The sequence below is a fragment of the Plutella xylostella genome, chromosome 23, assembly GCF_932276165.1.
Source record: "Plutella xylostella chromosome 23, ilPluXylo3.1, whole genome shotgun sequence".
NCBI classification, from domain to species: Eukaryota; Metazoa; Arthropoda; class Insecta; order Lepidoptera; family Plutellidae; genus Plutella; species Plutella xylostella.
Genome location: NC_064003.1, coordinates 6,284,892 through 6,312,645, shown reverse-complemented (window position 1 = coordinate 6,312,645; position 27,754 = coordinate 6,284,892). Strand labels below are relative to the sequence as shown.

Genomic DNA, 27,754 nt, shown 5'->3' with positions numbered 1-27,754 from the left:
TTTGTGTAAATGGGTACCAACTTATAAGGATAAGCTTAATTCTGTCAACTATCCATACAATTTACCTACTTACTTTATTTTTCAGTGACAACAACAAGAAAATGAAAAAATCAACCAGACCCCTAAACCAAACATGAAATGCAGTATACAGGACATTCATTTATCTGGGAATTCTGGGATAACAATATTACAACGGCCATCAGACCTCGAAGTAGAAGGATAATGGAAATAAAATACAGAAATGAAATTAGGCAGTTGTGTATATAAGTGTTATAAAAACTCCACGGTCGTGTGTGTTATTTTATTCACCCAAATAAAGTTTTACGTCTACAAATTTCTTTCTTTCTTCTTTTATAAAGAGTAATAAGTAGGTAGTATCTAGTAGTAGTTTCGTAAAGTCAGGCATATCTATCCACACCCCTTTTATATTTAGGAAGAAAGTCGCTAATTCATCTTGATTTTATTTATGGTTTGATGACGGCATCGGATGACACTGCGAAGGTGTGATGTAGTCATATTCCGATTTCCGAGGTAAGTTTACGAGGAGACCTACCTATGTAAAATGTCATACTCCATATTAGGGGTTCAGCAAGTATTTTAATAATCCATATTCCGAGTTATCAAATTATCGATTTAGAAACAACATAGATTTGTTACTCAAATCATACATAAAATATTGGTAAAATTATGTATCACTTACGTTAATAGCGATGAAATAACACTGTTTTTTATCATTTCAAATATACATACAAAGTTAAGGTTTTCTATGTAACCATGATTTTTGGGTCAACAATTATCGTGTCATATTAAGATTCCTAGAGGATATTTTGTACCGCCGAATTAGGTTATAAGCTTGTCACGTTCATCATTATTATTATGTAATCAAGCATATACTTCAAATGTTATTATTTGTAAAGTTATAAGCTAAAAATCATGACATAGTATTTTTCCTTATACCGAGGGTAACTCGGAGTTAGGAACAACGTATAAAAATCAGGCCCTTATACCGAGGTATTTTGTTTTTGAGTTTAAAGGGGTTAAATTAGTTTAAAAAGAGTTAAAATTTAAAATTAATGTAAGTATAAGAATATAATAAACTAAATATAAACTATTTACAAAGTTGAACGTCGTATAAATATTAAAAAACACTATTATTAAATATGGCTGGCCTTACGTAAGCCGGGTCGCGTTTGTATGAAAAACATGGCGGCGTCGCCCTCACGGCACATTACATGAGTTTTTAGTAATTTTAGGCAATTTTAAACATATTTACTACATCAAGTAGTTTCAGTTAAAGATAATGAACGATTAAATGTAATTTTAGAGTATCCAAACCTATTAAAATGAGTAATAATCATGAAAATAAATATAACTCGAAATAAGGACGCCATTTTGAATACCGCGATATATGGACCCGTTACCTTAACTATTTCACTTAACCGGAAAAAAATATTATAAAATTATAACTTGGTTTTTTAGTACCGATTTCATTGATGCCACGCAATTTTTGGCCGCGGGAAATTCACCCAGATGTGCTAAATCTAAATATGCACGTTTTCTCACGATGTTTTCCTTCACCGTAAAACATACAAAAAATACTCATATTATACTGCACACAAATATTGTTTACCTTTTGTGCCAAGTAAGAATGTATGCAGTATAGGAACAATGAACTATATATTATGTCTTAGCTTGGTCGTATGTAAATAAATAAGTAAGGTCCGCCTATCGTATACGTTTACATCTGCACGAATCTATAAATAGGTATAGATGTGTGTGCAGTAGGCTGGTTTACATAGGTAGGTACGAATTTGTCCTGTCAAAATAACGTAACTAATTATGGAAAGTAAAATAAGAGTAGAAGCTCCCTTTTTAACCTTTGCGGAACGTAATCATAAAATTGCTAGTAAAACAACATTCCCGCATAGTAAAACCGCCCACCACGTTGGAATACAATTTTGGAAAAGGTCTTTTAAAGAATTCTAAATTGAGATATTCACGAAAGTGGCCCTTCCTTTCAAATATATTTTAGTTGAATATTCCAAAAGTTCAAAGCTCTCTTTTATTAAATAAAATACAATCCTAACTAATATTATAAATGCGAAAGTAACTGTGTCTGTCTGTCTGTCTGTCTGTCTGTTACTCTTTCACGCCAAAACTACTGAACGGATTTGAATGAAATTTGGTATACATATGGTATAGACCCTGGGAAAGAACATAGGCTACTTTTTATCCCGGAATTCCCACGGGAAATCTTTTTAAGGCGAAGCGAAGCTCGCGGGCACAGCTAGTTCTACATAAATCTATTTAAGCAATCTACGCAGCAAGATATCATCATTAGTCTTTTGTAGAGCCCTTGAGATCTCAAGGGCGAAAGGATAACTTTGTGATAAGAGACTCCACGACCTCAGACTCGACTGTTACAGACATACACAAATTATTTTCACGAAGTCAACACCAAACTTTATTCCACTGGAAAAAGGGTCTAAATTAAATTGAAGCATTTTCCTCACCTTCTTGAGGTGCTTTAGATCGTGGTACAGACAAGTGCAATAGGTTCTTCCAAACGAGTTCACTAGTGAGGTGATAATGATCGACACACGCGTCTATTCAATATCATATACTCGTTTTGTAAGAAAGCTGAAGATACAAAAAGCTTGTTCCATTTACGGTATGCTTCAAAACCGACGGCTATGAGTCTGGAAATAAAGTCCATGTTTGAACAAGACAGTGAGTGTTGTAGGAGTGGTGTGGACTGTATCAAGTGAGAAATAATTCAGTATCCTTTGTGCCCGTCGTGAGTCGTTGCACTTGAGGCTAAGGGTCGCAGCGACCGAGGCGCCCTCCTTTTGCAGAACCTTGTACTATTCTTCACTTATTAACTTTATTTCAAACTTTGTCTTGGAATGAATGGGAGCAATTTTAACAAATTCTAAGTTTAATTTTACATAATAGCTTGAAGAAACTTTTTTTTACCTCACCTGCTAGGGTCCTATGATATTTAGGTAGGTATACTTACTTATCATTCCTACACATGGCATTGGACTTATAATGTCTATGAGGGTCAAAATTTATTTATCTGTTAGGTAGCTTGCCTTTACATCAGCGTGCATGTCGTATTCGCCACGTGGTAAGGATGAACTATCTATATACTTAGGTATATTTACCCGCTCCTCAGTTTCAAGCTCTCAAGTCATCACGCGTTCACGTCTTGTATATCAGGTGAAAATCCTCACGCTGAAATGGCACGTGCGAAAGAATCGAATTACCTACTTACTCAATTAGGTGGCAGTTAGTGTAGGGAAAACGCCATCCTAAAAGATCCTAATCTATAGTGGTTGCTTGATTCTGTGTAAAAGTCAAGCCATGGCATCTATAAATGAACGTGGGAGTCAGAGCCTCGTCTTCAGCAGTTAGATTTTTGTCTCCTTCTCAGCAGGCTACGCACCACGGGTAGGTGAGGTTATAAATTATGTCCTTTATGTTAGGACCTTTTCACCTCATAAGAATACAAGGCTCCGTGTTTACACTAATTTACGTTTTTTTCTGAGTAACGTAAGATCATTATGGGAGCCTGTTGACATAATAAACGGGTCGCAAACACGTTGTAGATTGATAAAACGTGTTATGGTGAACCGGCCGAAGGGTACTCAATACTCACAACATCAACGCCCCTAGGCTTCAGCTCCCTGCGCAGACATGCGGCGAGCGCATCCAACGCGGCCAGCGAGGCGGCGTGCACGCCCCGCACCGGCGCCGCCACGTGGGTCAGGATCGACGACGCCAGCACCACGCGCCCGCGCGCGCGCCGCACCAGCGGCAGCATCACTTGCACCAGTCTAGAGGGGCCTGCGGAGAGAAGGGATAGATATGTTAGCCACAGCGCAACAATAATGGATTTTACGGAGGGATGTGATAACTTGCAGCAGTCTAGATGGGCCTGAGGAGAGATGGGTAAGATATAGGAGGGACGTGATAAGTTGCACCAGTCTAGATGGGCTTGAGGAGAGATGGGTAAGATATAGGAGGGATGTGATAAGTTGCACCAGTCTAGATGGGCCTGAGGAGAGATGGGAAAGGTATGTTCATTCAGAATACCGACAGCGCAACAATTATGGATTTTACCCAGCTATTTGGCGGAATGTAGGAGGGATGTCATAGCTTGCACCAGTCTAGATGGGCCTATGGAGAGAAGGGTAAGAAACGTTTATTCAGAAAACCGAGAGTGCAACAATAATGGATTTTACACAGCCTAATTGGCGGAAGGCAGGACGGATGTCATAACTTGCACCAGTCTAGATGGGTCTGACGAGGGAATTAGAGAAATTTAATAATTGGAACACTCTCGATAAACCTGAACGCCTAGCGCGGGCACACAAAAATTTTCAGTCGCCCTCGCTCTTGAGGCTGCGGGATATGAGTGAGCGTGACGCAAATATTGGCTACATCTTGTCGTGCAGGTCTTGCGCCCCATGTTAGGTATGCTGGTGTAAACAAGAGTGTAATAACTTGGACCAGACTTGATGGGCCTGGTAAAACCAAAGAGGACTTCGAAGTGATAAAATTGTATTAGTTATACCGGAATCAAAATTTTAGGAATATGTGTATAAATATCATAATTCAAAATTTACACAGCCAAAGAACAGGACACAAAAAATGTGCAAAGTCAGTCTTAATAATTTGTTGCCTAGTCATTAGCTTTGATACAGCTATTGTCTATGAAAACAAAAGGCGTTAACGAGATCATAGTTTAAGATCGAAGATGTTGTTACATTATTAAGGGCGGATTCGACCAACGTCGAGTAACTTTTTACTCACGAGTAAAGTACTAGTTACTCGCGAGTAAGCAGATTTTGCATTCTACCAAACCTGAAACCAAGATAAGTAGCTTATCCCAAGAATAAAATGTTATACCGCCAAAATTGACCGTGTAACGAGCTTATCCGAGAGTAATTTTGTAATGGCGGCAGCACATCAGCTGATTAGAAAACCGTCATAATGACATATAAACACATCTGTCAAAACATAAACAAAAGTACGTTTAAAGGCAAAGTCTCAGAATAACAACAGCGAATAAAATATTAAAACATAAACAATTTCATACTTTTATAATCCATTCAAACTAAGTTGGCATGTCATTTCTATTGCATGCTTTGAAACGCAGCTATTTTTATTTTAGTTGCATTACAGTTTCGTTCCTCGTTCATTCAATTTAATCATGGTATAACTTGGTAGAATGCAAAAGTACTTATCCTGGATATTTACTCGCGTATAAATTTTATTCCGGTATAGTTATTCTCGTGTAACGTGATGTTTGGACGAATTCACCCTAAGGGGTGCAATTTTGCCTCGTTTTGACCCGGGTCGGCGAAGGGCGACAAATGATTTGTTTAACGTCGAAGGCAATTTTCACAGTTAAAAAGCCTGTCTGTTAATTCGCGGCCCCAGCAATTTGTCCAATACGGCTGAGTGGTTTCACGGTAATTGAGTAACAAAAATAAAAACAGCTGAATTTTGCATTATTACTTATCATATCTTAATGGATATGAATGTCCAGCTCTATTAACTTAAATGACGTATACGTATAGGTGGGTCACATTTAAATCACTACTTCACTAAAGATAAAAAATACTACAAGAGACTTAATAATTACTTGAATGTAGGTACCTACTTGTCTATGATATACCTATAATATTGAGAAATTCATAACTAATTCCCAGCGCACTATCTGTCGCCAAATGCTAACGTGCAGTAATGTTTAGGCACATTTATTAGATAGCTCAGCCATTCCCATATTACCCATTACCCATGTAGTGGATTCCGATTGTGGCTCGAAGCGAGGTATCGGACATTTGTAACATTGCAGACTGTACATAGTTATTGGCAACGGCGAATGATAAATATTGCACATTAACTGTCGAAGTACTACATAGATTGAAATTCGTTGGCAGGAAATAGGAAATGCAAGTTTAAATTAATGTCAACCAATCGGTTCTAGCACCACTGCGTTTCAGTAATGGACTCAATTTATAACTTTATCAAACTGCTTTGTAGACTTGACGGATTTGAATCCGATACTGAAGCTAGAAAATATTTTAAGTATGAAATAAATCACTAAACATTTTATTTATCGTGTAAGTATTTAGTTTTTTTGGGAAGACCGTCTATATCTAATAAGTAAGTGTGATGAAGAGTTATTCATTTAGGTAATAGAATTATAAATTACTATTCGTTGCAGCCCCCCATAGCCCAAGTTGAACAAGGACACTATTTTATTTAAGAACCTAATAAGATTGAAGTTTCGTATTTATTTAAGTTTCAAGTCAGATTTCAAAGTGAAATCTAATGAAGCCTCTTATTTATAAAGGTTAAGTGCACACTCAGGTTAATGTATTTTCAATTACTTTTTAACAACTTTCCAACGAGGATATAAATTCAATATCATGCTAATCAGGGGTAAGCTCTCTCTGTAGATAATCTCAAGTCAAGCTCAATAAAACTTTACAAAGTACATGACTAGCGCCATCTATTGGTAGCCCGTGGCATTTTTTCGTAGCAATTCGTAGCTCGTAGCACTCACCAAGCAGGTTGACTTCCATCGCTCGTCGGATGACGGAGAATGGCACCCACTCTAGTTCCCCAAGCGCACACCAGGATTCGCAGTTGACGATGGCCCACAGCCCCTGAGAGCCCTCTGGTAGATGGTCTATGATGTACAGAGACGCTGACAGGATCTGCAACAATAACATTACGTGGAGTAAGTAAATGCAGTAGTTCTCTTGTATGAAAACAGGTAGCGCTAGAATTCAAAATTATTAATCAAACATTTTCTTTTAATTCATTGTATGCTATAATGACACTGTATTTGATGGATGCAAAGTACTACATTTGTTTTAAGTCAGACAAAAGATAGTCAGAATGACCCTCTGACTCAGCCCCTTTCGGCTTAATACCACTTTTGCAACACCCTACCCTGTTTCTTAATATTCTGTTGGTTTTATAAATGCTAGTATTAATTTTCATCCAGCCTTTGTAAGGCTATATTACAAGGAATAAAGGTAAAAGCGAGGTGAAATTTGGGTGTTAGCCTTTATTAACTTGTTTAGGAAGAGGGGTTAAAAATGAGCCCAGAATTTAATTCCGTAAACTGAATATTAAGATATAATGCACAGCACAGAAGAAGGGTAGAGCTATTCTTGATAACTCTATCGCTCTATCTTCATAAAACAGCTAAAATACCTATATAAAATACCTGGTATTTTATAAATTAATTTCATTCCTGTTGACTTCTTTTTGTTTGCAGTAAGTAATTTATTATTTCATCTAAGGACTACCTCTACCCACGCAAATATTCGTATTACACATAATAATTCGTATTCGTATTCCTTTCTCATTTTCGTAATAAATATCAATTAACCTTTTAACTTGGTGGTAGAAATCAAAAGGGTAAAATGGCAACAACAGTGATAAAAAATTATGAAAATATAAACGTGAAATTCTGGCAAGTTCCTTGTCCTTTGGGAAAACTTTCAGTTCTATATTAACACTATGTAAGTTCCGTAATTAAAGTTGGGAAAAACAGGTTGTTAAGAAACAACTAGCAACTCGAGGAGGTGTTTGTAGTCGGAGGAGGAGGTATAATTATGGCAATAATTTTGCAAGTAACATTATTTTGAATCTTTTTAACTATATAGTAATAAAAAATAATCATATCTAATAGGTAATATTTTAGACAGTATAACCAGCGACGTTTTAAACTTTTTTAGTGTCGCGCGTAAAACGTGGTTTCCGCAATTTCCCTGAAAATGGGTAAACCTATAATCATGTTATCTGAAATATGAATAATCCAACTACGAAATTTCAAATAAAAAGTTTTTAGTTCGGAGCTGTTGCGGTATGTTATTCTAATTTCACGTGATCAGCTTAGTTATCAGTGTTATTATGCAGACAAATTCTAAGCTAAATATCTGGTCTGCCTTCTAAGCTTTTTATTTCCTCCTGCCAATGCCACCCAAATTAATTTGGCTCCGTGTATTACAGCCCCCAAATTGGTATTATATAGCTAGCAGGGAGCGTTACACGAACAAGATTATCTACTTATAAAACCTCAAAACGACGTCTGATGCTTTCGAATTAACGAAAATCCAGACTTAATAAGATATTTTCCAGATGCAAATTTAGCTTCCTTAGAATGAAAGTGTCTTTTCTCATTAGGGTGGCTTTCGAATTAAGATACTCGGTCTCATTTGAAGTTACTTAAGAGTTCGGTAAGCTATTTTTAGCAGAATGGTTTTGTACGGCGGCTGAGTTACAGAGGTCTCAAGTAGCAACAACAGTCGTTACCTCAAAGATATAGCGAGTGGAAAGTTTATATTTTTCGGGTAACCTTGTTTCAGCCGGATATTTCAGGTACCTATACCACCCTGAAGAAGATTGGGTAACTACTTGTGTGTTTTGTAGCACCTAGTTTAGAAAGAATAAATCGGGTAAATGGATAGCGACTGAAGGTATTTGCTATCTATTGTTATAACCACATGTTTTCCTGTAAAAAGAATATGATATTATCATTCTAAGTGACCATACAAATATGTAAATTTATGTACCTATAAATATGAATTACAATATACACTCGTTAGCTATGAAAATGTTCCAGTGACATAGTAACTTAATCAATGAAGCTTTTCCATTGATCGCTAGTGTAGGACATATAGTATATTTACTTTAAAGCTTATTATAAGTAAAGTAAAAAGGTTATTTTTTCCCTTATGTGCTTCTACAGTTTTAATACCTTAAAAGTACCTACGGGTGAAAAATTTATCATATCTAAGGATACATTTCTTATTTTTTTTACCAACAGTGATAATTTTTAAAGGCCTAAGGGCTTCAGACTTTTAGTCATGGTTTAGCGGCCTTAATCTCCCAATAACAGCCGCGGCCAACAGATTTACGTGACTTTTGTAGCGTTGAGGGGCTCTAAATTAATGCCACTAGCGGTCACCCATCCACGGTTAGACCGTATCAGGAGTTACAACTAGAATAAATACCTATAAGCTTTAAGATTAAAATATAATTTAATGTGCCCTAAATTAACCCTCAAATGACCACAAAATTTTCACTAATATTGGTCACAAACATACGCGAACCTTATAATGATATCACTCTTATTTTATGGCCGGCAGTTAAAGCGAATTCGCCACAAGCCGCGGCGGCCACATGGCCCGTTTCCAGCGGCACACACTCTATAAAAAACGGCCAAAGGTGATGACGTGACGTGACAAACAAAGGCCACCCTGTGTTTCTAGCGTGGTGTCAGTGTGCAGGCGACCACTTTTATCCCTTTTGAGCAAGTCCATGTCACAACTGGCCTTGGATTGGTGGTCGAGGTCTTTCGAACTTTGAAGCTGCTCTTTCAACTCTCAAACAAAAACTCTCATGCTTCTTATTGCATGGAGCGAGGTGGTAGGCTAGGGTTATGCCACATCATAGAGCAAATTTTTTTATAGGTACTATAATTTTAACTAAGCACGTTGATCTTTTATAACGTAAATATAATTAAAAACAAAAAGTTGCACCTGTCATTGCCGTTCCATAATATGTCACTGGAACTTTTTCATTGCTCGTGAGTTTAAACCTTACCTTGCCACACGCTTACACATTGCCCAAAGAACTTTTGTAGTACCCAAACCTTTAGTCGCCTACGAACCTATGTTTATTACGACCTATTCTTCGACCAGAATATCCTTCGAACAGACCGCCTATCTCAGCTATTGTAACACCCAGACTGCTGCTCCAGTTTACTCGGGAGCTAGGCTGGCTGAGCTGAAATTAAGGGGATATGATGTACAAAGGTTCCACTGGAGAGAGCCACGTACATGAACTTCACCCTCTCCCAGAATAGAATAGAACCTGTGTTTCTGATGTGATGTCGGCGGGGCCCCGAGCAGTCCTCTTTCAGCATGTCTGCGTCAATTTTGCCAGCCTTGGCTGTCTCCCTCCTACTCTCAAGTGTCCAATGGGAGAAAGCGAGAGATACAAACCTGTGTCTCCGAGGTGATGTCAAGCTGCAGCGTGTGCAGGCGCCCCGAGCAGTCCTCCTTCAGCATGTCGGCGTCGATGTTGCCCGCCTTGGCCTGGAAGCCGGCGAACACGTGGTATCCCAGGTCGTCGAGGCGCCGTGCCAAGGCGTTGCCGAGCACGTTGTCACAGCCCGTCACTAGCACCGCCTTGCCGGCTGCCGTCACCTGGTGGAGGGTTGGTTGGTTAGGATTACAATGGGGGCTAACGCGTGTGAATTTGCCGCTAGGGGCGCTGGTGTGCACTGAGGTCAAGTGACATTTTACTTTTCATATAATTTGTTTGGCGGGCTTCGTGATAAATTATATTTTCGTTCATTTCCCTGTTGAAAAGTGATCTCTTTTTGCGAAATTATCGCAAATATGGATTATTTGTCGTTGAAAGCTGAATAATTAAGGAAAAGAGGCGCAAAAATAAGCAGTCTCAAAGAGCAGCTAATTTCGAGGTTAGTTTGTTTACTGTTTACAAACTTATTTTTTACGAAGTGTATGCTTGTTTGCTTAGGTAACAGCTATGTTTTTTCTTTTTACAGATACCAAGACTATGACCGTAACAGTAACTTGGTTGGAAACGTAGAGGACAGCATCATACAACAAAATGATTCAGTGTACTGTTGAGTGGCCTTCAGAAACTTTGTATAGCAGTGTGAACACTAAAAATTAAACTCCAGATCTAGATATTATCACCAATGAGTACTTTGGAATTTATGTACAATGTATACCATCGCTCTTACGGTTATTTAAAACATCGTGATAAAACCTGCACATCTAGATTTTCGAACCCACCAACCTGCAGAGGACCAGCGTGGTAGGAAATGGTCCAAGCTTAGGAGTGGAGTTTAGACCTTAAGGCGATATGCACAAAGGCTCCATTCGAGTGAGCCAGGTGCAGGTACTGACACCCCCACAAATAATATAATACTTAGGGTCTGTTTCACAATGTCTGGTTAGTGGCTACCTGACGGATAAAATACATGCTGTCACTCTCTGTTATTATTTTTTAGACAGTGACAGCATGTATTTTATCCGACAGGTAGCGCCTAACCAGACATTGTGAAACAGGGGCCTTGTATACTATACTACCATTATTTAGTTTCAACTAACAACTCAACCAGCATTCATTGTGTGGATTACTAATGTGTTATATTTTTTGTATAGCAGTGTGTTTAAACGGAAAGGATAAATAAAAGTTAAATCAGTGTGTAATTCTTTTATTTTTATTGTATTTATTAAATGCCTAATCCTTATTTACATTATGTTCTTTCTGAAATTGGTTATAATGATTTTCACAAACAAGAGATTGTCGGATAATAATTATTTCACATGCCACTGTTTTAGAACAGTTTTATCACTTGTTAACATAAGTCCTCCTTTTCTTTCCAAACATAACGGATCTACACTACATTGCGGCATAGTTATTTTATTTTATAGATATTTTATAATTAATAAGCTTATAAGATTCAAAATTTTAAAACTTTATTTCGCGCCAATTTGATACAGTCTCTTTTGATAAGTTTGACAGCTATGGTACCTCTTGACCTCAGCGACAGTGGCGCCAACTGGTGAGCAAAAAAACGGTAGTCCCCATTGTAGTGTTGGGGAGAAGAAGGGTTGGTTTGTTTAAAATGTTTTAAAGTTGGGGAGTTTTTATTTGTTGGCTGATATGTGTGGGTGTGTTTGCTTTGCTTTAACGTGACGACCGACGCAAAGTCAACAGCGCATATAAACCTATTTTTTTTATAACAAATTATGTACCTTGTTATAGCATTTTATTTTTGAAATGTTGACCATTGCTGGATAGGCTGCTAGGCTATAGGTCCTAGCTAGATATCAACTTTCGTTATGGGTCTCTCCTGAAACCTTCATTGTATCGCAATGCAGTAGTACTTACTATTATAATTAAAAGGTTGTCTAGAAGAAATCTCTTTAAGCGATAAGATCGCCATTTGTACATGTGTGTTAGATTAAGATTTTTGTAATTTTGGCAATTTTTTGGGTACCATTAAAGAATATCTATAATTAAATTGTACAGTGATATAAATATAACAGAACATAATAATATCACTTTAATTGAAATGAAAACAACGTTCAATGTGTGAAATGTGAATACCTGGAAGCAGATATAAATTTGCGAAACAGCAGAGGTTAGAGCCAGTACGTGCGTGGGCGGCCGGTAATATCATCCACGTATCTACATCGGTATTCGATGTGCATTTAATTGGAAAACTGCACGGAAATTCATTCTTTTTTATTTTTAGAACGATATTTAATAGTACTTTATTTAATAATACGATACTACGTAAATGTCACATTTTATTTGTGTTTTCTAGACGAATGTATTTTAATCTCCTACCCACACATAGGAATCCTTTATTAAAGATTAATTTAATTGTTTATAATTGTAAATAACGTTTTAAGCTACCTACATTAAAATATCAAATATAAAGTATAGAGTAGTTTGTAAAAATTGACGTTCATCAGATTTTTTTATATTTATATACGATGAATAAAAACATTTGACTTTTGACTTTGAATTTATACTTTAACTATTCATTCTATGTATTGTTGTTTTGTTATAGGTTTTGACTATTTTATTTATACAGGGTGTCCCAAAAGTCAACGTCATCCCTTAAAGGGCTGATAGGTCAGCTCATGAGAGGCCAGAATATCACAATATGACCTTAGTAAAAACTCGATAATTTTGGAGATATTGACACTTTTATAAATTTGCTGAAAATCTACACCTTGGATCAGTTTTTTGCGTGCCGCCGGTACAAAAATCCATATTGTTTGAATTTGTTTAGTGTTGCATCACCCTGTATAACCCTGCTATTGATCGCAGTCAAAAAAAATATCAAGTAATTCTGTATGTTTAAAAAAAACACGGTTTTCAAAGTCATAAAAGGTAATCGTATTTTTTTATAAACAACTTTGACTCTACATACTGTAAAAAAAATATACCACGCAAACCTGGCACCTTATTTGAAAAGATTGCTCATTTAATGCAGTTTCGAAAATGGTATGAAACGTTGCTATTGTTTCAATTAACAAAAAAGTTATTGCTATTTTAGTACAAAACGACCTCGATGTAAAATTGTTTGAAGGAAATTTATCTGACTGAATTTATTAAGGGTAAGTCATGTTGGAATGAGTAAAAGTAAAATAGGTGGTGTGGCCGGGAGTGGGAAAAGAGACAACGTTGTCACAGTTAATAAAAAAAACGCATTTTGAGTATCTTTCTCGAAAAAAGTGGACTATAGCAACTCCACATTCCCCATAAATGTAGCGCATGGTAACGTACATTCCTGAGTAGTGCTAATGTGTGATATTGTACAAGTAAAACGCTTACACATGTACATTGTACACCCACAGTATCCAAAAAAGGGTCAGTTTGTCAGTAATATTATCTCTAATTACTTGTTATTTATTTTAAAGTTATTGTTAAACAAAACCAAACTCTCAAAATTATGATTATGACCATTAATGAGTATTATTTTTTGCTGATTATGTACTTAATATAATAATGTGGTGATTTTGAGAAATAAAAATAAAAGACAATAAATGTTTTTTTTTAAATAAGGTGTAAAAAAACGCAAAATATGTTTTATAAGAGTTTGGTAAGTTTTTTCTTAGCTATTTTTGCGTCATCTATGTTGCAACGGCTGACCCCACCACCTATTTTACTTTTACTCATTCCAACATGACTTACCCTTAATAAATTCAGTCAGATAAATTTCCTTCAAACAATTTTACATCGAGGTCGTTTTGTACTAAAATAGCAATAACTTTTTTGTTAATTGAAACAATAGCAACGTTTTATACCATTTTGGAAACTGCATTAAATGAGCAATCTTTTCAAATAAGGTGCCAGGTTTGCGTGGTATATTTTTTTTACAGTATGTAGAATCAAAGTTGTGTATAAAAAAATACGATTACCTTTTATGACTTTGAAAACCGTGTTTTTTTTAAACATACAGCATTACTCGATATTTTTTTGACTGCGATCAATAGCATGGCTATACAGGGTGATGCAACACCAAACAAATTCTAACAATATGGATTTTTGTACCGGCGGCACGCAAAAAACTGATCCAAGGTGTCGATTTTCAGCAAATTTATAAAAGTGTCAATATCTCGAAAATTATCGAGTTTTTACTAAGGTCATATTGTGATATTCTGGCCTCTCATGAGCTGACCTATCAGCCCTTTAAGGGATGACGTTGACTTTTGGGACACCCTGTATATACATAATAATAAGCTCACGTGACTAGCAAGCGAGCCACCCAATTTTCGCAGTAAATCTGTACTCACTTGATAGGTCAGGAGCCATTTTTAACCGACTTAAAAAAAGGAGGAGGTTCTCACTTAAGGTCACCTAGACGTTCACCTAGAATCTAGATGTGCAGGTTTCCTCACGATGTTTTTGGATTCGAACCCACATCCTCGCAAATGAGAGCCAAGATCTTATCCGTTACGAAACGCGCCACGACGACTCCTTATTAATACATTTACGTCGAATAAAATTCTTAGTCAATTCCCACATCTCCCTTGCTATTTATTTTCTAGTTAATAATTCGGAGCAGGGACTGTTAATAATTTAATGTATACGTGAAAAACATTCGACTAATAAAAATTACACTAAGTAATTTACAATGTTATTCAAACAATTAATTTTACTTAATGTTCTCGGTAAGTAAATAATATACACGCATGAAAAACCTATATCATTGTGTACCTATACCCACATTGATGAGTTATATGTATATGGAATAGGAACAGTGTTTAAGGCTAGTACTTATGCAATTATTGTGAAATTTACTTAATTTATTAGACGTTAGTTTGGACTTTTGAGTTCGGTTATGTTTAAAGGTATTTACAAATACAGGTACCTACAATTACATTCAATAAAAATAAATACATAGGTACAATTCAAAATGAAATAGTATGCATGGTTCAATTTATAATATTCAAGACAAAAAATACCCTCGGTAAGAACAGCTAAACGACTGTTTTCGTAGTAAATATTTGTCTATGAAATGTTTTATTCGTATCATTATATGCCAAAAACCCAATTCCGAAGTTACAAGTTAGTTTCGTGTGTGGGTAGACCCGATAAACTTGGTGATCATGTGACATATTAATAAGTTTTTTTTATCAAGGTTTATCTGATACTTGTTTATATGTTCCTTAATTTCTATATTTTTTTAATACTTAGGTAGTTGTTAAATAAAAGATAGATAGAATAGAAGTATAGAACTGACGGTAAATGGCTCTTGTCATGGTAGGTAGGGAATCTCTGCTAAGACATCAATTTCTTAGTAAAACATAACCTAATAATGAGATTTCTTTTCCCCGTGCTTGATTTTGAAAAGGTCAATAGATACCGCCAAGGAAAATGCGTAGGATTACAGAGTTCAAACTTTTTTATTCATCTAGGTGGAATATTTATTTTCTATAATATTTTTAGGTAGAAGTATTTTAAATATAATTTTACAGTACATACCTGTAAAGTTAGTTGAAACATTGAACATACATCACGGGCACTGAACGGCAGAATTTGTATGTATTTTTTACTAGTGGTACACGAGTACATAAGTCTCGCTAAGAAATTGACAGAGATAAACTATTCCACAGCATACATCATATAAAGTTAATGAGTTTAGTTTAATACGTTCAGTAATAGTTGAGCAGTTATAAAACGCAAGCGCGTGGGCTGTTAACGACTTACTTAGAAAGCTCTTCTGCAGTTTATGTCTCTACAGCTAGCGGCCTTTACTTAGATTGTCTGTTGCTCTTTTAAAAGGATCTTTATCATAATGGATTGCAGCGGCCTCTGTTTTTATTTAAATACATAAAACAAGAACGATTATAATGACCTACAACTAATGAAAATAAATTGAATTGGTGACATTACGTTTACTTCTTTTTGTGTAAGTAGTCTATCTATAAATACTTTTTTTTATATCATTTTAAACAGTTTTTGCGCAGAAGCAAAATGCGCTTGTTGCTTATGCCTACACATAATAAGGCGATAAATAAACAGTGCTTTTGGATTTTTGCAGAGCAGCTGCTTCATCATCTACTTATAGCCAATACATCCATTGTTGGACATAGAGCTCTACCAAGGAGCGCAGCGCCACAAAACTCTATCTTCTGCCCCCCTCATCCCTCATCCATCCATAACAGGCTGTTTGTCTTCTTGAGATAAGATAAGAAAATAATAATATTAAGTTGTGTTTCAGTAATAGTCTTCTTGGTATATTACTTCTGTACTTACACATAATTCTTATTCAAGCAAAGTTCTTGAATGAAGGAAGAAAAGCCCTCTGTGAATCATAAACTATATGATTGTGTACAAGCGCAAACTTCAAGCTGTGAGTAATAGAAAGGCACAACAGAGTTAGTTCAACAACTTTAGTAGTAAGGACAGTATTTTGCGTTCTGAGAAATTTCACTAGTATTCTAGTTTTGAAACTATATAGCATTGCATGGTTTTAAAGGTCTTAAGCATAGAAAATAAGTTAGTTACGACTTGATTGTTTAAGTAGAACCTATAACTCCTTTATTCATTTTGTAAGAAAAGTTTTAACTACTTATTCTATTTAATTAGTTTAATGTCAGTATAATTTAAATCTTTTTGTTTACTACAAAGCGCTTTGTACAGTTTCTCTATCTAAGCTTTCCGAAGCAGAACATCATAAATGTAGTAGAGTTCCTTAGAGAATGAAAATAATAAAACCAAACGAATAAAACACATTAAATATTTCATAATTATATATATAAATATATTGTTTCTTGAATATTATATTTAAGTATATCACAAATATTAGTGAATCATGGACAAAGCATCTATGTAATATTTATAACACTAGTAATATTTATAAGTCAATGCAAAACACCATAAATATGTAGGTATATATTGTATATCAGCCCTGACTGGGGTTACTTATGCAGACTTTCATAAGATCCAGGAATGTTGTTAACCAATGCACATTCGCCCCACAAAATGTTTTTTACAGAATATGATTTTTGTTTAAGGTAGTAAAATAAAGTTTTAATTATTATTATGTAAATTCTTAGTAATTTTCATGTTCAATATTATTATGTAACTATATACGAGGAGAGAAATTAAACCCACTCTCAGCTTGTAGGTGTTCCTGATGAAATATGAGGGATGGTTCAAATTTAATATAACATGATTATACCTTAACAGGGATCTCCTTTGTAATATACAAGGTTTTACCTTTAAACTATTTTAAAGCTTTCTTCGTACGACCTACTATGATCTAGCTTATTCAAAAATTTCAATTTGGGTTATAATCATCTGTTAAAGGATGGGATCATATTAATTACGGTAATTGTCTAAACTAAAACCTTACCAGACATAATGTACAACAAAGATTTTTAGCGCTATCAAATATCTTATAAATCTATCAAATAAGTACCAATCTAAACATCTTTTTTAACGTTGTTTCAACATACTTTTGTCTCTAATTAACAATTATTTTACTATAATGCCTCAATTATGCCATAATAATTTAGAGTAATGCCAGTTAAATTACAGAAGATACTGAATCCTTACTGAAATATTTCGTGTTGAAAGCCAACTCACACTTGCCCGTTTTTATCTACCTCTAAACACAATTTTATAAACATGAGAATAAATTTTCTCAAAGGTTATTCTAGTTATTTACATAACCTTGTAGGTACCTGTGTTCAGGAATGGCAAATTAAAGCATTTTAAACTTGACCTGAGTTTAATTTAAGACTTTTTAATTTTGTAAGCAACAACAGTGGGAGGCCTGGTAGTTGAGATAAATATCTTTTTAGTAAATCATAGAACGTATTTGAGAGTTTTCACATACAACGTCTACCGGAAATGACAAAAAAAATAGTAATGCTACATACAAGCTCTTTTAATTTTACCTGTACCTGGCCGAAATATGGCCACTTAATTTTGAACTTTAGTGTTAACAATAGTGTTTTGTCGTGAGGTACATGATCCATTTCTGATTTTCTACCAGTTAAAGGATTCATATACAATTCTCTTTAACCTTGCGGTAGACATAACCAACTGTGTACCTCAGTGCTTAGATTAAAAATATACGATAATGGTGTGTCGCATACAAAAACAAAGCGAAAATGTGTCCGCGTTTTGTTACAGTCAAATCGAAGAATCTAATGACAATCATTGTAGCGATAAATTAAGCCACAAATAAAAGAGCTCAGAAAGTAAAAGTTGAGTGTTGGTGTGGGATTTGTCGAGACGGTTCTTTTGTATTCACTCCATCTAGTTCGTATTAAAACATTGTTGCTCACTTGCAAGTTATGGTAGAACCACAGGGAGCCGATGACGGAGATGGAGAACCAGAGGAACAGCGTGAACACCGACACCTGGCTGAGGTGCAGGATGTTGAGCACCGTGGACAGCACTACTGCGGTCGCGTGGCACAGCACTAGCGGCAGCGCGCACCGGTCGATTATGTCCCATGGCACCTCCTGGGGAGAAGATTGGTTGCAATGGTAGCAAATATACAGTAAACCCACACATAAGGGATAAGTAAGTCATAAGACAGGTGTGTCTGAGGAGCAGTATTGCCATGAGTGTTTTGTTACAAAAAAAAAAGTCTGTCTAGACTTTTTAGTCCAAATATAAAGTCATGAAAAAAAATGCGATTTCGCACGATTTTATCATCGTCATTTATTGGCCTACTTTAATTTATATATAGTAATTACCAAATGATAGTTTCTTCTAACGGATTTATGTTTAAATGAATATTTAAGATCGATTAAATACGGTAATACTTACGGTAACAATTAGTTAAGATCCACTGCCGTTTTCAGGACTTTATCGTTGGACTGTTATGAGGAGGTTTGTTTTTGGTGACAAAAAAGTCTTGCCGGTTCTCCTTTCCCATGAAGTTTATTCAGTTTTCCCAGCATTTGGAGGAGAAGGATAAATGACCTTTAAATTTTATGTTCCTCATATTGATCTATTATTCTCGAAGAGGCTGTATGCAAAGATTTGTTTACAATATTGAAGTTAAGTATCATACTTTAACAACGTAAACAGTGGGGGCTTCGTTGATCGTAACCAATATTGTACAGTGTAAACAACAGAATCTTTGGCTCGAAAATACAATTCACCTACACAATACAATAATAGCTTGTTAAACTCCGATAGTATCAAATTAAAGGTCTTGTTATTTTATAGAAAAAGGCAGCAATAAAGTTTATTTTTCTTAACCCTACCAATAAGCGCAAAGAGATGTGTTTCACAAATAGACAAATAAATGTCTGCGTTCTGGGTTAACGTAATATTTTCCATCTTTTACACACATGAGCACACACATGTACTCTTGGAGGTACTAAGGGTGTGTTTCAAAGAACATCTAAGACCCACACTGCCGCTGGCTTCGCAAATATCAGTTGGTAAAGATTTCGTTGAAATTCCAACTTTGAAAGCTTATTTGAGCTAAGCGTATTCTACTAAGTTCTAAGGAGCTGTTAGGTAAAGAACTTAAAGTAAAACACACAGATTGCTCTCTTGAGAAGCGGTTGAGAAGAAGTTTAAAGTTTGCAATGACTAGTATTACATTTTAAAAGAAAATTAATCTACATTATGAAAAGTTCGCCCTGTACAATCATTAAATTCTTTTATACAAGTCCAGCTATAATGTTTGTTACATACAAGCTAAGAATTAAACATTCAAAATAACAATGTTTGACAAAAACATGAATGAGATTACTTTAGTCTTTAGAATATTGTAAAAAATATGCTGTGATCCCGATCCAAACACACAGCGCTAATTCACCAAAGAAAAGTTGTGTACGTGTATTACCTAATGTTTTACACATTACGCCTTCGATTTTATTTTTGATCTATAAGTTTGTAAGAGGAAGATTCGAATCAAGGACCGAACCTCAACCAGCCGACCAATGATCACCTTTACAAACAATCTGCCCGGCAATGTTTTTACCTCTTAACTATTGAGGCCACTCCTTAAAAGCTCATTATAAAAAAGACAGTCTGTTTATAAAACACGATGTCCTGTATTAAGTTACTTGAGGGAGTGTAATGGTTCATCAACAGTTTATTGACCCCGTGGACTGTTTACCTACAGAATGTTTCGCCTAACGAATTTTTCAACCCACAAATAACTACATATCTTAAAATAGCTGCGAGACGAGCGTAAACCAATAAACATGATCAAATGCAAGTGTGAGCGAATGACATTGCGGTATTCTCGACGTGTAAACAACTTCAGATACATTTGGAAAACACTGTAATTTGCATTAGCTTGTCCATGTGGTACCTACAAGGCCCGTGAAATAGTATTGCACCTGAAGCTTGTCGATTTGATGTGCTATTTACTCCAGCAATATGTCGTCGATACAAGTCATTCATGGTAATTATTGCTTGCGGTGAACTCTCAGTGCTAGGTGCTATAGCATTTTCAGAGAAGCCATATAACCCTTCGGCCTGGTTAAGAAACCGAAGTTAGTAAACGGCTTTTTAATCCTTCTACGTAACTGGACTCCTATAAGACGTTTCCTAAAAGAACGTTTTTATTATTTCAGCCGCTTTCGAAGCTAATAAATGGATTTAACTATTTGATAACATTATAATTATAAGTACCGGAGGCCCACCAACTTGCACTAGGCCAGCGTGGTCGACTAGGCGTAAAATCCTTACTTCATGGGAAGGAGTGACGTGCCCTCCAGTGGGGCTGTTTTTAACAGCATGCGGTATTGATCACGCACACGGGATTGCTCCGCACGCGTTCATACAAGTATTAATTGCGTGTGGAATATGCAAGTGAGACATCCGCATGCTGCTAAAACAGCCTGGAGATGTGATGGGTTGTGATGAAGGGTTGTGGTGATAAGTACCTGAGACTGCGCCTGTCCCTTGATGATGGAGCCGCGCCGCACGGAGGGCTTGCGGTGCATGGAGGGCGCGGTCAGCGACGCGCGCCGCGTCACGTCTCCCGCCACCATGCTTCCAGGATACACCACTCGGTCACCAACTCACCACCCGCTGTGGAACATCACACAGTAAGGTCGTTTGTCCGTTTGTACGGAGAGAGCGGGACGGTGTGCGAGGTAAAAAATCACCAATGAGATTGCATAAAACCTCCGCTCATGCAATTTGCGCTCTGTTCATTGCATGATTTTAGCCTCGCACACCGCTCCGCTATCTCGCTCCGCACTGGTGGACAGGTACCCAAGACCCTCGTTACACCTACCGAGTAGAGTGACAAGACAGTATCCTCGGCATTTGACCAATGAACGGCTTGCAATTGACCGAGTACTCGGCCCAGGATACTGTCTCGGCCACTCTTCTCGGAAGTGATCAGGGTATAAGGCTTCAATGATATGCGTTCGCGTACAATTTCAAATGAGAGACATAAATGCAAATTTATGCTCTACGCTATTGTCATCGTCCGATGTCGAATGAACTAGATCATACGTAAGCAACTGGACTATAACAATAGACGATCTGATTTTCCACTAACTTCTAACTGGTAAGAAAATCTCAGTGACAGATGCAGCGGTTTTCATTTATGAAGGTAAGGTACGGCGGCAGTTAATCCATTTGTGACGGAAACATACTAAAGTTCAATTATATAAATAAGCTTGGCTTTAGAGCGAATAAAATCTGATTTTATACTTCCGACAAATGGCTTTCTTTGGGAAACAGTCAATTCTCGGCACAATTTACAAAATGGCGTAAGGTTTATTTGGCATTGATGTTCAAGTTTGACTTAATATCCGGCTCAATCCTTTTCATATTCAAATTGCATTGTATTTATTACAGAGAAAGCGTAGTCAGTATACTTACACAAAAGAGAGCTTATGGTCAAAAGCTATTACTTTTATTAAACGTTCATATTTTGAGATTTATAATAAATGCCGCCCTTTGTTTTACAGATTATAGTTAATTTGTGAGTATTTAAAATGTAGGAACTTAACTATCTTCACATATCTGGGTCAAATGTGAAAAGTAATAATAATTAAAGTTATTTATCAATATAAAATTTTATCTTTCCCACGAAATAAAATATTTTATAAATACTCGTACGTCCTCAAAATCTCATAAACTCGTAATCCAGTCTCTCATTAGTACTCTTCATTTCGATGTCCGATGCCGGGTAATAACGGCTCTTGTTGCCTCGTGACCTTTCACTTATTTCATCTCAACCAGTAATTATTTATTAACGTCAAAGGTCCCTGAAAAGACAGACATTTAATATCTACTGGATAATTGTTCTACCCAATCAATTAGATTAACGAACGTATAGTTTTCTGTTTCAGCTATAAAGATAGAGTTTACAGTTTCAATTCAATCAGAGGACTATCAAACTGAAGTTTCCATCAGTAGTTTCATGATTTTTATGTCTACGATACTACGAGCATTATCGGCAATTTTCAATTATAAGGGCATAAACCATAACTGTTTTATTTGTCTAAGTTTATATATTTTACACAGTATGACGAATCAATAAGCGTGATGGATAAACAGTCTTCAGCCAATCGCACTCCATTGCTTCGTCTCTCTTATGGCACTGTGTAGCCAGTTTTTCAGGTGCCCACGTGTCCAGGTAGCTTGGGGTGCCCGATGACGTAACACAATGCATATTGGTTCCTAAGGGAGCTGGGTGTCGCAAATAGAAGTGCAGTAAATGTCGCATTATAAGTGAACCGCCGGGCGGCGGCGGCGCGCGGTTATTTTTACATTCAGTTCTCTGTCAGGCGGGTTCTTCCCGTTCGCACCTGTTCCCAGATGAAAGTAGCATTCTTTATGAGCTCCTTGTTTTAGTTAGACAACAATGTTTTTTTACATAAGTACTTACTCTTTTGTTTAGACGTATAAAAAATTATGGCCGGGTGGTTTGTTACAGTAGTTAATGGATGTTTACCGCAATCACATTTATTAATGAGTTATAAGTATGTTGTCTGTCCCCCTAAATACGTGTTATGCCAAAGGCCCTATTCGTGCCATATAGGTAACTAAGGCTCGGAATGTACAACTTAAGACAATGTAATGAATATTATGATATCGTGAGTCTGCCCACTAACGAAGTTGCGAAAGTTTCTCTGGAACTTTCTATGAGCACTAGGTAAACTATCGTAAGTCTGTGTAACGTGAACTGAACTACTGTATAATAATATTCTAGAACAGTAATTTATGAAGGTATTTGCAAGATTAAATACTTAAAACCGTGGTCCACAGTTTATTAATTGTGTTATTTTGGTTACCATAATAAAAAATGCTACAGATTGTAAGTATATTTGTTACTTTTTCACGAGATTAATCATTAATGTTTTTTTTAAATGTAGGTAGCTGATAACCTGTATACAACTAGACATACGCTACATTTTATGCCGGAATTCCCAACGGAAAACCTTTCAGACGAAGCTCGAAGGAAATTCTAGTTTCAGAGTCATTTACACTTGTTCCTAGCATAAGTATCTACCTATGTATATAAAAAAGTATTATGCGAAGGCAAAGCAGTAAGTTTATTCGTGTGGAAGCCGTCGCCTCGCCGTGGACACTCGCGGTCACTGAATCTTGACCTGAAATGATTTTCACGTCTGAGATCTCTTCTAATTATACATGGTATTATAAAACTTTCAGTCGGTTAGAACGTTTCCGTAGCTATCCGACTGTTATGTGATTTGGGTTTCATTAACTTTGTGAGTTTGTAAACGTAAAAAGATCCGTTATTATTATTGTGATCAAACGATAATGTTTGTTCGAGTGGACATTTTTAAATTTTATATTATTAAACACAAAATATTTTTGTAATGAACTTATATTAGTTTCATGTTTATTCACGTTTATGTAGCACAAAATATAGTCCTTTAGCAAAAACTACGAACATTATTTCATATAATGTCGACAGATCGAGCGAACGAGTAAAGCGTATCAGCTGCTTCACTGTAAGTCACATTCCACTTCACTGATTGAACGAAAGGCTTTAGGAGGCCAGCGCAGATAGCGCCAACACTACAGTGGGAGTATTTGTGCATATATGGGTATAAACAGTGCGGTAGTAAATGAAAGGGACGCACTTATTATGTCTTAGGCGGCTAGGGCGGGCGGCGCGGGCGGTGCGGGCGTCGAGCGGTCGAGTACTGGCCGCGTGCGCGCGCGCAACATACGGATTTAAACTGACGCATCATATTTATTATACAAACTATTCCTACGTTATTGCCCGACCACTCACAGAGATATATTTTTTGCCAAAACATCGTAAGTATGGCGCTGGTTTATGTTAGCTCGTAATAAACATGCAGCAAATGAAGTTCTTTTTTCTGAAACAAATGAAGCTATGCGTCGCGTTCGATCGCCGACGTTGCTGAAATGTCTGTAACAATGTAGTAACAAATGAAAAGGTTTATTGCCACTGATTACCATATTTGTACTCAATAACTACTGAATGAATGCAGAAGTTCATATCTGCCCACCGCCAAATCGCCCTAACTACTAAACTAACATCTTGGATTAGGGAAAGTATGGGATAAGCTGACGATTTCCGTAAAACACGGCTGTAACGCCCACTAATTACCTGAAGCCTTTAGCTCTGCGACTGCGGCAGTAAATCTGCTTGCTAAGGATTACCTCGTGCCGTGCTTTCTATCTCATTTCTACCCACGGATCATTCGCAGAAACAAAATGTCAGCCAACAATGCATTAAGTAGCTGCAGATTTTCACAAAATGAGAAGCGCCCACCGGCTCCATCTTGTAACATCTATTATAATATACTAACTAATATAATAATTTACTTGTTCTCGACGCAGCACACGTGCCCTCTTGATAATGCCATGACCTTTTAATGATCCTTTATACTTGGTACGTACCAAGTTTGATCTTCTAGCAAGAGTTTGCGTGGGTGTCGGTTATTTACTCTTTTTAACACTGTGGAATCAACATGAAGGCATTGTCAAAATATTGTTCATTGTAGCTTTGATATGTTGATATTCATATATTATGAAGGGGATCAAAGACTTTGTATACCAATCTCAATTCGTGTAATAGAGGTAGAATTTGATAAAGTACATTGAGATTAGTACTTACCAAATGAATGGTATTAAATTAATGTGAGTTATTATCTTTTGGGCTGAAGGTCTGAAATAAATGAATTAAGTAAAATAATTTGAATGCTTGTATTTATTGCTCAATTTATTTACGTACTATCCAAATCATGTACAAATAACCTGAACTAAACCAAATATTTTTTCATTTTTTAAAATAATATCGGCTAAACATCAACAATTAAACCGATATTTACAGTAGGTACTATTTTTGGTTATATTCTGCCTACGGCTAACCACGGCACGGCACCCACACTAGGCTTATAGCTAATGGCTATGCTACCAAATAATATTAATTATTTCTATGATATAATAGCTGTTTTAAAGAATTTTGAAACAGTTATTATATTTGCATTAAGTACTTTTAGTGGTTATAGTTTATAATTTAATTAATGCATATATAAATGTATTGTAGAGAATTTGTTGATAGACACACTTACGGAACAAACATTCAAAAAGCTTTCCAAAAACTCGAAACTTTGCAGTCAAAACAAATTCTCAAAAGAAAACAATGCCCATTGTATAAATTCCGAAAACTTACTTACAGAACAATATTTTTTTTGTAATGAAAGAGGTAAACTATACCATTTATTTATTTTTTTATACAAAAGTTATGTTTTCATAGCTTCTTCCTGTAGATGGTTTTTCGGTTGCTATGAACTTTTATTTTTCTTATTGTTTTTTTTTAAATTACATGTATTTAAATAGGTAATAGAATACACAAGCCCAAATAATAATTAAAGTTGAATGAGTTATTTATTATAATGAACGAATAACTACGTATGTATGTACCAACTTGTAGACGGTATGTTTTCTGGATCATTTTAGGTAGTTTATGGGTCTCTTTAGATGAATCATTTCGAGTTGTAACCTTAGTCATGAATAATTACGGTTTCACGTAAACGTTATATTTAGATAATCAAATGAACATTTTGTGTTATACTATACTCAAATAACTACACCAAACTAAGTTTACGTCTATATTTAGTCTTAATGGAAGAGCGGATCTGAAATGCCTAGCAGCTAGCGGAAACATATTTATCCATCCACCAATATAATATTGCGGTCTCGCCAAAGAAACCTAAACCTTATGCTTCGGCCATAAGCGTTACTAGAAAGTGGTAAAGGTGTTAACATAAATTTGTTGCAAGTAGCAAAGGCTTTTGAAGCGAGGTGTTGATTATTAATTGAGAATTCATGATGGCCGGTTTACATTGCGCTGTATGTTCGAGAGTTTCCATACAGAATTAAGCTTAAACAAAACACTCTCCGTGTTGTATTGTAATTTTCATTATCATCTTGTTTAAAGAGTAGGTGATGTAGGTAAAGTACCAGCCGTATCTTATTAGGTCTCCATAGCGAACTAGTCCGCCCTAAGTGTGTAAGATATCTTTAACATTGAGTTAAATGATCTCGTACATGAACGATTGATGTGTGAAATTACTGTAAAGGCTAATTCACACATGCCGGCGGAACAGCACAGCGTTGGCTTTTAGAGAGTTAGTTTGGTTTATGCCATCGGAACTTTGTACGAGGGTATGTCCGGGTGGCCATGCTGGCGGCTCTTTAGAGCGGCAAATACGTCGTCTTTGTAAGCGGCACTCTAGTAAGTATATAACCTTAACTTATCATTTAATGTAATTTAATAATATTTTTCCACATGACTATGTATCAAAACCTAAAAGTAAGCTCAGTTTTGTGCGTTAATTATGTACAAAAACGATATTCAAAACTTTTCGTTTTAAACAAAACTAAAACAATTCATACTTTTAAAAAGTTTGAAGGGTATTTAGGTTTCAGATTCGTTTTCCGCTGACAGAAATCCGACTGAATCCAGTCTGAGAATAATTTACGTGGTTTTGTCGAGTATGTACATTAAACAAAATATATCTGTCTATATATGGGTGCATGAAAAAATGACGTGTATGAAGCGTCTACTATAAATATCATAATTATTATAAGTACATCCTATTAAAGCATATTCCAGGAAAATCCTAGTCCAGCTCTAGTGTTTGTCACCGTTTTTTTTTCAGCCTCAGTGTATATGCCAAGTACCTAGATGCTTTTAAGCGACTGAAAAAAGGAGGATGTACTCATTCGAATGTATTTTTTCAGAACGATGCTGGTAACCACTTAATTTTTTTGACTTACCAATTTTTGATGAGTCTACTAAATATAAATTATGACAACTAAAGAGATATAGATACATAGAGTATACTTACCTATAATAATATTATAGTCCCTTCCAAGCAGCCGCTGCTCATTGATATACTTCTACAATAAAATTTTGACCAACTTTTCAGGGTACAAAAAGTTATTTACTTGACAAAGCAACATGTGACTCGTCTGAGTTTTTACTGAAACAACATGTGACTTGTCTGACTCTCGACTGAATAAACTTTATTCAATGGAAAATTATACAAAGCATAATTTTTAATTTGCTTTATTCTGCTATGTTTTCCATGTAGGTAGTACAATTCACTGTATAATAAACTCACGACAAAGTTTTTGTAAAACCTTAGAAAATGGAAATGTTCCACTATTTGGCCCCTTTTTAGATTCAATCATACATACACTA

At 36.0% G+C, this 27,754-nt stretch overlaps 1 protein-coding gene across 1 annotated transcript in view; it reads right to left on the bottom strand.

Moving 5' to 3' along the window:
- LOC105386964 (D-beta-hydroxybutyrate dehydrogenase, mitochondrial) overlaps positions 1–24,252 on the bottom strand; it is a 34,730-nt gene extending 10,478 nt beyond the window's left edge. The window contains exons 1-6 of the mRNA XM_048629463.1: positions 24,153–24,252; positions 20,967–21,114; positions 18,393–18,572; positions 10,038–10,241; positions 6,581–6,734; positions 3,662–3,849 (exon numbers count right to left, since the gene is read on the bottom strand). Coding sequence (XP_048485420.1) covers positions 3,662–3,849; positions 6,581–6,734; positions 10,038–10,241; positions 18,393–18,572; positions 20,967–21,074 — 834 coding nt within the window. The 5' untranslated portion in view covers positions 21,075–21,114; positions 24,153–24,252. The remainder of the gene's footprint in view (positions 1–3,661; positions 3,850–6,580; positions 6,735–10,037; positions 10,242–18,392; positions 18,573–20,966; positions 21,115–24,152) is intronic.
- Between the last annotated feature and the right edge of the window lie 3,502 nt (positions 24,253–27,754).